The sequence below is a fragment of the Gossypium hirsutum genome, chromosome A04, assembly GCF_007990345.1.
Source record: "Gossypium hirsutum isolate 1008001.06 chromosome A04, Gossypium_hirsutum_v2.1, whole genome shotgun sequence".
NCBI lineage: Eukaryota > Viridiplantae > Streptophyta > Magnoliopsida > Malvales > Malvaceae > Gossypium > Gossypium hirsutum.
In genome coordinates, this window is record NC_053427.1 from 936,286 (window position 1) to 947,870 (window position 11,585).

An 11,585-nucleotide genomic window follows, 5' to 3' on the forward strand; every position below is an offset into this window, starting at 1 on the left:
TAAAATAACAAATTTAGACTTTAAATATTTAACTTAATTGAGAAAATAATTGAATTAATTAATTAATTAATATTTTAAAAAATAGAAAACTATTTACAGGTTGATTAAAATATATGAGTTGATTAAATATTCAGACACTTTTATTTAATTATGCATAAACATTTGTTGGATTAATTTTTTTTAATTAAATGTGGATTAATATATGACGAAGGACAGTACTAGAATGAAGTTATTTGGTCTAAAGGGAATTGCAGAAGATACAATAATTTATAATGACCAACACATCAATAACATGTGAAAAACACGAAAACCGACAATGAAAATAAAAACGCTGGGGAGGAAACATCCAATCTAAAATTAAGTTAAAGCTAGCACTTGGATCATTTATTTTTGTAGACAGAATGCTCTTTAAACCATTCTAATTATTTAGTGAAGAAATTCTTATTTATGCAACTCTTCCTATTTAAAAATCAAGCAGCCAATTAGATCAAGTTTGTGTTGCCTGGTCAAAATTTGTTTTGTCTTGTAATATTACTAGTGAGAAATCAAGCACGTATTACATAAAATGATTTGGACAGTAAATTGTTTTCATGTCTGCGGCTATTTTCAGTATAAATATTTCTGTTTTCTTAATAAAAATCAAGCAACAATTCTACTAGCTTTCATCTACATTTCGCCCAAGAAATTATAGTAAAGCATAGACAATGAGAGGAACATTGATGTTGAGTTGGATTCTGATCATCTGCCTCTCCCTAGTAGCAGTGCAGAGCCAATACTACTCGAAGACCCTACCATATCATCCCAGGCCAGTTAAGGTCACCAAACTTCACTTCTTTATGCACGAACATACGGGTTACAGCAGTCCAGGTAGCCCAAGCTAACATCACAAGCAATAATTCATCAGTGCCACTTGCCACCCTAGTTGCCGTTAATGATCCCCTAAGGACTGGTCCTGAGCCTGACTCGAAGGTGATTGGAAATGTTCAGGGTATTGCGCTTTTGTCCAAAATGAATGCATCGAGCACGCAATACATAGATTTTGGATTTAATACAAGTGATAAGTCGTAAAAGTAACATAATTTTAATCTCATTCTTGATGTGTTTTTGGATGATTTATTATGAAAATTAGTGAATTTGATGATTCTAATCCTTTAAATTCATGTTTCTATACTTAGGTAAGCATAGAGGAGTGAAAGGAGCAAAAAATTAGCCAAAATCGGATAAAAAGAGCTGTTTTAATGATGCACACGGCTTGGGCATTTCCACATGGGTTGGGCACACGCCCGTATGAGCCACACGGGCTGGCCACACGCCCTTATGCTAGCCCATGTCCATTTCGCAACCTGCTTTCCAGATACGCGAAAAAATCCAATTTTTAAGCGTTTTGAGCATTCTACTAATCTTATACTTTTCAAGTACATTTTACTTTTATGGGTCTTGGCAGTCTATTGGTCATGTTATCGAAATTTAATATTTTGGTCATGCATCCGTTAGTTCACTAGTGGTGACTAGAGGTGTGCATGGGTCGGGCCACCCGGCTCGGCCCGAAGGCCTGCTCGAAATGTGGGAGGGTTTAGGCAAAAATATAGGCTCGAAAAATGCGCTTCAGCACAAAAATAAGACCCATTTAAAAAATGGGTCGGGCCTTGGGTAAGGCATTTTTGGCCCGGGCCCGGCCCGAATCCACTAAATAACAAAAAAATCTATTTTTTTAATATTATTTTTTTCCTATTTTGCTATTATTTTACTATTATGTTGCTACTATTTTGTTGTTATTGTTTGGATATTGTATAAAACTTATTTTATTGTTAATTTTTTATTATTTTAAAGACATTTGCTAATTTTGTTATTATTTTAGAGGAATTTACTTGTTAATTTGCATTTATTTTAGTGTTTTTTAAGTATACATATTTTTTAAAATTTATTTTCAATTTGTTGAAAAATATTTATTTTGATCTTTTTAGTATTTTTGATGGCTTATATATATTTTAAAATTATATAAAAATAATATAAAAATTAATATGGGCGGGCTGAGTCAGGTTTAGGTTTTAACATTTTTATTCAGGCCGGGTTTGGGCAAAATTTTAAGCCCATTTTTTGGGCCGTCGCCTGGACCTAGCAAACTGGCCTAAATTTTTAGTTGGGCCCGGCCCGGCCCAACCCATGCACACCTCCAATGGTGACCTTTTTTATTGGAATAATAACAAATTTAGTGCAAATATTTAACTGGGTTGAGAAAATAAATTATTTGAGTGAATAAATTACATTTATTTTAAATAAATAAAATTTGGGGAATAAAAAATTATTTATTGGTTGGTTAAATTATTCGAGTTGGTTTAATGTTTAGATAAGAGATATAATTGTTTATAATAAATGAGACAGACTTGATATGGCCATCCCATGTGTGATAGGCAACATTCAGGGTTCCCAAAGGGAGTGTGCGTTGCCCACCAAGTAACCCTATTTGGTAGGGTTACACTTATTTTGTAACAACCCGTAGTAGCGCCTAGGAGTTTGGTACAGCAAACCGTTATTGTCTATTAAGGGAAAAGATCAGTTGATTAACAATTAGGGAATGAATTGCGAAAAGGGTAAAAGCAAGACTGCAAGAGTAGTTGGATAGTTATTTGACCAAAGAGTTGTGGAAATAGTTTCCCTCCTTAATTGAAACAGAGTCATGCATGTAGGACCTCTTCTGTCATTAGGAGACCCTTACGTCGCATACTACCCTAGTTACATATGAATTAAAACTCCGCCAATGAAGGTTTTAAACCTCCATAAATACCAAAGCCCCTTTATTAGCCAAATCTTTATTGAATTCTCTCTCTTTTTGTTTTCTGTCGAGTTCCTGCAAATCAGAAACCAAGTTTGTTTTCCTTAAAAGATTCAAGGTAAGACTCTGTTTCTACATTGCATTAGATAACTAGAAGTAATTTTAGGGCCTTTAAGTAAGTTCGCAACACAAGAAACTTGGCTCGTCAAAAGACTAGTATGTGCGAACCTAGGCTCGCTTGTGTTTATCAATGAGTTTTAATGTGCTTTGACTGTTAGTGACTTCCTTATATTTGTGAAGTTCCGAACTTGACAGAGCTGTCTACAAGCAAAAACAATGGAAAGACGAAGCTTATTTAAAGCTTTCAGCTAACTGGTGAGTGTGCAGGGATTGCCACTTGTATGTGCAAACCATAGTGTTAATCAGGAGCTTAGGGCTTTATTTTGGGAGTAAGTCTTCTCTAATCTTTGTTTTGTGATTGTGTTTTGTGATTTGGGCGAGAGGCCTTGGGACAAGTTAGGAGTAATAAGCGAATGATGAGTTAAGTTCCATTTAATGTGATATGTTGATGTGATGGAAAGTGTTAGCTTAATGCTACACTTATGAGATGTGTTAGACTCATTGAGTCAAAGTAAGGTGTTATAAGGAAATCCGTTTATTCAACTGAAAAGAATATGTGAATAAGACTTAGTTCTCCAGAATATTATGTTTTTATGTTTTATATTAACTGACAGTGCGTAACTGCGAACTAGACTTCATCGTAAATTTGGCTAACCCAGTTCGCAAAACAGGTGAATGTATCTTTTCCAAAATAGAACGTTCTACTGATTTTGTATCTGCAAACTAGACTTCCCATAATTTTGGCAAATCTAGTTCGTAGAATAGTAACTTCTGTAAGCTCTTGCTTAACTCAAGTCTTTGTGCGTGCTATGACATTTCAGATAGGTAGCGTTGGGTGAGGGCATGTGGCGAAGCCAAAGATCCGGTATATTTCCCTGAGCTTTAAAAGTTTAAATTAAATAAAAATACTAATGTTATGATCTTCTTTCTTCAAAAAAAATATTTTCCCATGTTTTATTAACCCTAAAAGACTTTTAACATTATAAGTTGTTTTATATGTTAATCCATAGCTCACAATCGCACCAACTTGCAGACTGAATTTTACTTTAAACTAAAATTTTTCCTTCATCTGTACCAGCTTGCGTCTCTGAAGGGTTCGCGAGAACCCCTCCAAGACCGTATAGATCGCAGTAGAAAGTCCTCCGAGCTTTTAAATTACTCACTGGAAGTAGTACACAATAAAGTTTCCTAAGTGCTAAACTGAGAACTCCCATGTGATTAGCGAGTTCTATTCTTAGCTTACCTGCTTTAGTGCGAAACATTGGTATGAAGTAACAAACAGCGAGCCTCTTAGGGCGCGAACCCTAGGAACAAAACCTTTGAGTTTTCATCCCTTAGACCATTGCGTGACATCTCCGCTGCATCTTAACACATAAACCTATTTACGTGTCGTGTGTTGGAGGTCCGATTAGCACCCACCAACCTCCGAGTCAAGTTGTTCCGGTCAAATTTAGAGTGTTACATATTTTTTTATTTAAACAATATTATTTTACTACCTCTTGTTCAACTATGACTCTTAATATTTTTTTTATAAATAGAGATAATGAACTAGGTCAAAGAGACAATTTGCTAACTGTTGTTACTTTATCAAATTTTAATAAGATTTATTATACAAATACGTAATTTAAGAATACTTAATACATATGCATTAAAAATAATCAAAGATATTGTGCTACCCTTCAATATTATTAGTCACATGAAATAGAATTGTATGCATAAAATTATATAAATGATATGCACACCATTCAAACCATAAGAAAAACGCAGGGGAGGAAACTGCCAAATTAAAAATTTGTTTTGAAGAAAACTTCCAAACTACAATTAATTTAAAGCAAATGGATGATTGTACAACGCTGACCATTCTAATTATTACGTCTAGTTATTCTTATGTTTTCATGTATTATTCCTAGTTAAACATCAAGCAGCTAATTAGACCAAGTTTCTGTCGCGTGGTAAAGAAAAGAATTCTTTATAATATGTAAAATGTTTTGGGCAATCAAATATTTTTATGTCTGCGGGTTTTCTCAGTATAAAAGTTTCCTTTTTGTTAATAAAAATGAAGCAACAGTTCTATAGCTTTAATCTACATTTCGCCCCAGAAATTATAGTAAAGCAAAGACAATGAGAGGAACATGGATGTTGAGTTGGATTCTGATCATCTGCCTCTCCCAAGTAGCAGTGCAGAGCCAATACTACTCGAAGAGCCGACCATATCATCCCAGGCCAGCTAAGGTCACCAATCTTCACTTCTTTATGCACGAACATACGGGTGTTACAGCAGTCGTGGTAGCCCAAGCTAACATCACAAGCAATAATTCATCAGTGCCATTTGCCACCCTAGTTGCCGTTAATGATCCCCTCAGGACTGGTCCTGAGCCTGACTCGGAGGTGATTGGAAATGTTCAGGGTATTGCGCTAATGGCTGGAATGAATGCATCCAGCACACAATACATAGATTTTGCATTTAATACCGGTAAGTTTAACGGCAGCTCTCTAAGCGTATTTTCAAGGGGAGAACCTGGGCTTGCGGTGGTCGGAGGAAGAGGACGATTCATGATGGCAACAGGGGTTGCACTATTTAACCCTATCCTTATAAATGCCACCACTGTCATTATTGAATTAAACGTTACTGTAATTCATTACTAAGGTGCTATTTACAGACTCAGTTCTCATCGAATGTGAAAATTAAAATTCTCATACTTCATCATCGTACTTTATTATTATATTAGAAATAAAGATCCATGGTTGAGCTATTTGAATATAAATATTTTTCAATTGATGTAATTGAAGTAAATTTTTTTGAATATATAACATATAATTTACAACAATAAAATTAAAATTTAAACAATAAAATTAAATATGTAAAAAAAATCGATAAATCCGAAATGGTACACTAAAATATACTGGTATCAATATTTACCAGTACCATGACCCCTTTTTTCTTCTTTCTTGGTATTCTTTTTGTTTGTTTTTCTGTTCACGTTTGAGGTTCGTTGTTGACCTTCACAACAATATCACCTCTAAGGTATAGGTTCGTTGTTGACCTTCACAACAATATCACCTCTAAGGTATGATCTAGCATATTTCTTCCTTAACACACCTTTTCATGTTTGAGGATATAACATGTCTTACTACTACTTTGTTTCTTCCTTAACACACCTTTTTATCTGTTTCTAGAATAACTTCTAAATTAGCTATTAAAAATGAAAGACCAAAATATCCCACTAATATTAATTTTAATTGACTTACATTATTAACAATTAAACATGTTTCCTTTATTAATTAACCTTTATTAATGAAATTAAGTGGATGTTATCATAAACTTCCATATAATAACAATGGTTTATTATCCATTTTAGGCCATTTGCATAATTGCTAATTGGGTCTTCGAACGTTTTCTAAATTAAAATTAAATAACGATTGAAGTTTTACAATTTAATTCTTGTACTATATTTAATGATTTTTCGGATTTAATTACCCAACCTACTGTTAATATATTTTTCATACTAACTTTATAAATACTGATTAATTAAAATGATTAACTAAACTATCCTAGCAAAATATATATTTGAAATTATTTTTAATATAATATACAAATTTTATTAAAATTTTAATTTTAACTATTATACTCCTTAAATACTTTAACCATAAAGTTACGTACGCAATTAAATTTTAATAAAATTTGTATATTATATTAAAAATAATTTCAAATATTTTTGAAAACTATACAACTTTGGTTTCCTATTTATAACTTTTTTGTGGTACATCAATTATTTAAATCCTGATTATTTCTCGAGAAAATAAACATCCGGTCAATTGGTCACAATATGAGGTTCGATCCATTGTTTAGATTTTAATCATTTGGGTATGCAACTCTTTTTTTTAAAAATATCGTTGATTGAACTTTAACTCAATTGTTAACATATTATTATAGCAACAATAAAGGGGATGTGGGTTTAAGCATGCATATAAATGTTTTTATCGTCCATTTTGTGAGTGTGGGAGGTTTATGAATAATTTCGGCACTGTATAAAAAAGATTACGTACGCAATGTGACAATTATTAACTCTATATGCCCCGCCAAATTCAAAAGTCCTTTTCATAGTACAACAAGGGTAAATGCTAAAAATGATTATCTAATTATTACTATTTTTCAATTTTGGTCACCCATGTTTAAAAATGTTTATCTTAGTCATGTTACTGAAATTTAATATTTTGGCCACGCCTTCGTTAAATCACTAATGGTGATGTCTATTTTAGTCACGTTACCAAATTTTAATATTTTAGTCACGTTTCCGTTAAATTACTAATGGTGACATTTTTTAATTTACATAATAACAAATTTAGGCCTCAAATATCTAACTCGATTGAAAAAAATAATTAATTAATTAATTAATTAATATTTTGAAAAATAGAAAACTATCATAAACATTTGTTGGATTAAAATTTTTTTTATTTTATTAAATGTGGATTAATATATGACGAAGGACAGTAATAGAATGAAGTTATTTGGTCTAAAGGGAATTGCAGAAGATACAATAATTTATAATGACCAACACATCAATAACATGTGAAAAACACGAAAACCCTATCCTTAAAAATGCCACCAATGCCATTATTGAATTAAACGTTACCGTACTTCATTACTAAGGTGCTATTTACAGACTCAATTCTCATCGATTGTGACAATGCCATGATTCTTCTCCACTTGATTAGAATAAATGTACGAGAATAAATTAAAATTCTCTTACTTCATCATTGTACTTTATTATTATATTACAAATAAAGAATAACAAAATAAGCTGGCCGAGAATACTCTAACTTGCCACAACAAATTATTCGATATAATTGTACTATTAATTGATATGTATAACTATTTTAGTTAATTTATTAAATTTATTAGTTAATTTAGTGAACATTAATATAAAAATTGAATACTTTAAACCTAAATTTTATTTTATTTTATGTTAAATATTTTAAAATTTACATTTAAACTTAAAATACAATTATTAAATTAAGTTATTGAACCTAATTAGTAATTTTAAAACTTATATTTTGATATAAATATATTTTTGTATGTAAGATTGATAATGCTCTAGAATAACGTATTTTTATGTATTAATCATGTGTTTATTCTGAGCTTGATCCTACTAATTTGAGCTATTTATGTCTTTTTATCTTTTCGGGACTGATTTGGAGGCAAAAGCAAAATTAAGAGACAAAAGTGCGAATTTAGAGACACAATGGGCTGATATGCGACACAGGAAAAAGATTGTGCCAAAAGTGCGAGCATGGAAGACACAAGGACTAAAAACGCAAAAAGAAGAGATTTTATTTTATAAGACTCCATTTTATTTAGATTAAGATAATTAATATTAAGATAATTATTAGGATTATTTAATTTTAGGATTTTATTTCAATTATCTTTATTTATCTTTAATTAAATGTATTTATCTTTTTAGAATTTAAGTTAGACTATCTCCCTAGCACTATAAATAGGGGGTGAGGTGACTCTATTTGGGGTGTTCATCTTTTTCTGTAAACACTCTCCCCCTGAAAGTCTAGGCTTTTGTTTCTTCATATTTTCTTTCAATAAAATTCTTTTTTCCAATTTTATATTTGTTTTCTTTTCCACCATTATCATGAGCCACTAAAACCTATCTAGCCGAAAGTTGTCAATATTCCCCAAAAAGGGTTCTTGAGACCTAGAATCTGTACTTAGCCTTCTCGCCAAGTATTCATCATTTCTCCGCACTACGGGTTGACGCTTCAGTCCATGGCCCTTAAGAAGTAAGCTTTTCAGCATATGCAAAGGCGGCCACTTTGTATGTTTTGGAAGGATTGCATAGTCGGTTCGTTAACTTACTGCATCAGAGGTTGGCGAGCCAAAGAGACAAAATGGCGTGGGATTCGCCATTGAGAAGCCTTGATCTAGCATAGATTACTGGCTAGAGTTAGGTCCCCTAAAAATCGTAAGTCTAATCTTCTATAGCTGGTGGTCAGGTTCCAATATTTTTGAAAAATACAAAACTTTGGTTCTTTGCTTACACTTTTTCTTTTGGTACATCGGTGACTTGAATCTAGGCTATTTTTATAGAAAATAAACACTCGATCAATGGATCACAACTTGCGATTTGGTTCATTATTTAAATTTTAATAATTTGTTATAGGTGCATTGATGACTCGATTTTATGCTATTTTTATAGAAAATAGATACTCGATCAATAGACCACAATTTGGGGCTTGATTCATTATTTAGATTTTAACCATTTGTTATGCAACTTTAAAAGAAAAAGAAACATTGCTAATTGATCTTTAACTCAATTGTTACTATTGTTGTTGTAACAATAAGTAGGATGTGGGTTTCAACACCTTTAAGTGCTTTTATCTCCAATTTATGAGGTTTATGAGTATTTTAAGCATTGTATAGAAAATTTATGTAGGCAATGTGACAATTTTAACTCTATATGCCTTGCCAAATTCGATTGTTCTTATCATAGTACAACAAGGGTAAACTCAAAAAATAGTTGCCTAATTATTAGCCTGTTTCAATTATGATCATCCAGGTTTAAAATTTTCTATTTTAGCTACATTATCGAAATTTAATATTTTAGTCACGACTCCATTAAATCATTAATGGTGACAATTTTTTATTAGTATAATAACAAATTTAACCTCAAATATTTAATTAGGTTTAAAAAATAATTTAATTAAATAGATGAATTAAATTTATTTTAGTTAAGTAAATAATATTTTTGAAAGTAAAAAAATATTAACTAAAATATATGGGTTGATTAAATATTCAGATATATGTACGATATATGAGATAGGCCCAATAAGCTCATCCAATGTGTGAGGGGCAACACCCAAGGTTCGAGAGGGAGTATTGTTGCCCTCCTAGTAACAGTACTGAGATTATAAAAATAATATTATTTTTGGTTATCTTCAACCTATATTTAAGTGGACCCAATCCACATATCAATCATAAAACAGAATAATTTATAACATCAGCACATCAAGCAGATGTATGGACAATACAAACCATTCAAACGAAAATAAAAAAAGCAGGGTAGGAGACTTCCAATCTAAAAATTGATTTAAAGCAAGTGGATCATTTAATTTTATAGGCAGAATGGTGTTTACGTGAAGTTATCCTTATTTAAAAATGTAGCAGCCAATTAGACCAAGTTTGTGTTGCCTGGTCAAAATTTGTTGTCTTTAATATTACTAGTGAGAACTCATGCAGGTATTATATAAAATGTTTTGGACAGTAAATTATTTTCATATCTGCGGGTTTTATCAGTATAAATGAAGCAGCAATTCTATAGCTTTAATCTACATTTCGAACCAGAAATTATAGTAAAGCAGAGACAATGAGAGGAACATGGATGTTGAGTTGGATTCTGATCATCTGCCTCTCCCAAGTAGCAGTGCAGAGCCAATAATACTCGGAGACCCTACCATATCATTCCAGGCCAGTTAAGGTCACCAATCTTCACTTCTTTATGCACAGAACTACGGGTGTTACAATAGTCGTGGTAGCCCAAGCTAACAGCACAAGCAACGACAATAATTCATCAGTGCCATTTGCCTCCTTATTTGCCATTAATGATCCCCTCAGGACTGGTCCTGAGCCTGACTCAGAGTTGATTGGAAATATTCAGGGTATTGCGTCAGTGACCGGAATGAATGCATCGAGCACGGAATACCTAGATTTTGGATTTAATACTGGTAAGTTTAACGGTAGCTCTCTAAGCGTATTTTCAAGGGGAGAACCTGATCTTGCCGTGGTCGGAGGAAGACGACAATTCATGATGGCAAGAGGGGTTGCACAATTTAATCCTATCCTTGTAAATGCCACCAATATCATTGCTGAATTTAACGTTACTGTAATTCATTACTAAGGTGTTATTTACAGACTCAATTCTCTTGGATTGTGAAAAAGTCATATGATTTTGCTCCACTTGATTAGAATAAGTGTATGATATATATATATGTTGATTTGATTAAAAATTAAAATTCTCATACTTGATCATTTTACTTTATTGTTATATTACAAATAAAGATTAATTTCTTAGCTAAAAAAAGGCATATAAATATATCTATAGAGTATTTATCTTCATCTCTTATAGAGGTTGTTTTATGCAAAACTTGACCATCATGAAAACTTAAACAAACTAAAGTGGGCATTGATGTATTTGATTCCTTGGCACTTGACAATTATTTGTTTATTTTGCTCAATATATCATAACAAGTATATACTTGTGTAGAGATGAATAAATCTTGGGATGTTGGAATGACTTTAACTTCCAAGAAATGATTCAGATCACTAAGATCTTTACGAGAGAATCTCTCGGCCAAAGTTTGAACAAAGTTAGAGAGAAAAGCTTTATTGTTTTTATTGACACCGAATTTGGTCGGATTCGATAAACTCATATTCGACAATACTTAGGCCTTTAATAGATCGATAAATTAAGGCATAATATCAAATTTAGCTCTCAATATTTACATGTTTTACTCAATTTAGCTCTTATCTCTTTTTCTAGCTAAATTTGAGCTGCAACCTTTTGAAAGGAATCGAATTTGACTTCAAACCTTTCAAAAAGAGTCAAATTGTAGTTTTGTTATTGGAAATGCTAACTAAAATGTTAAACTTTTAAACATCATAGCTCTCATGGCAATCCACATGTAC

At 32.0% G+C, this 11,585-nt stretch overlaps 1 protein-coding gene and 1 pseudogene across 3 annotated transcripts; both read left to right on the forward strand.

Moving 5' to 3' along the window:
• The first annotated feature begins 394 nt into the window (after positions 1 to 394).
• On the forward strand, positions 395 to 5,646 carry LOC107931086 (dirigent protein 4). Of its 3 annotated transcripts, XM_016862875.2 has the most exons (4): positions 638 to 969; positions 1,176 to 2,891; positions 3,074 to 3,758; positions 4,993 to 5,646. In XM_016862875.2, the coding sequence occupies exon 4, from the start codon at positions 5,015 to 5,017 to the stop codon at positions 5,537 to 5,539; it is 525 nt and encodes a 174-aa protein (XP_016718364.2). In that variant the 5' UTR covers positions 638 to 969; positions 1,176 to 2,891; positions 3,074 to 3,758; positions 4,993 to 5,014; the 3' UTR covers positions 5,540 to 5,646. The 3 variants fall into 3 exon arrangements, with proteins under 3 accessions (XP_040966610.1, XP_016718364.2, XP_040966609.1); XM_041110676.1 differs by having other exon boundaries at positions 395 to 988; positions 1,176 to 3,758; XM_041110675.1 differs by having other exon boundaries at positions 1,176 to 3,758.
• Positions 5,647 to 10,176: 4,530 nt separating this feature from the next.
• On the forward strand, positions 10,177 to 10,906 carry LOC107931136 (dirigent protein 4-like; annotated as a pseudogene).
• The last annotated feature ends 679 nt before the right edge of the window (positions 10,907 to 11,585 follow it).

What these genes read in the sequence shown, in the direction of transcription:
- LOC107931086 (XM_041110676.1), top strand. Translation starts at nt 5,015, where the DNA reads ATGAGAGGAACATGGATGTTGAGTTGGATTCTGATCATCTGCCTCTCC.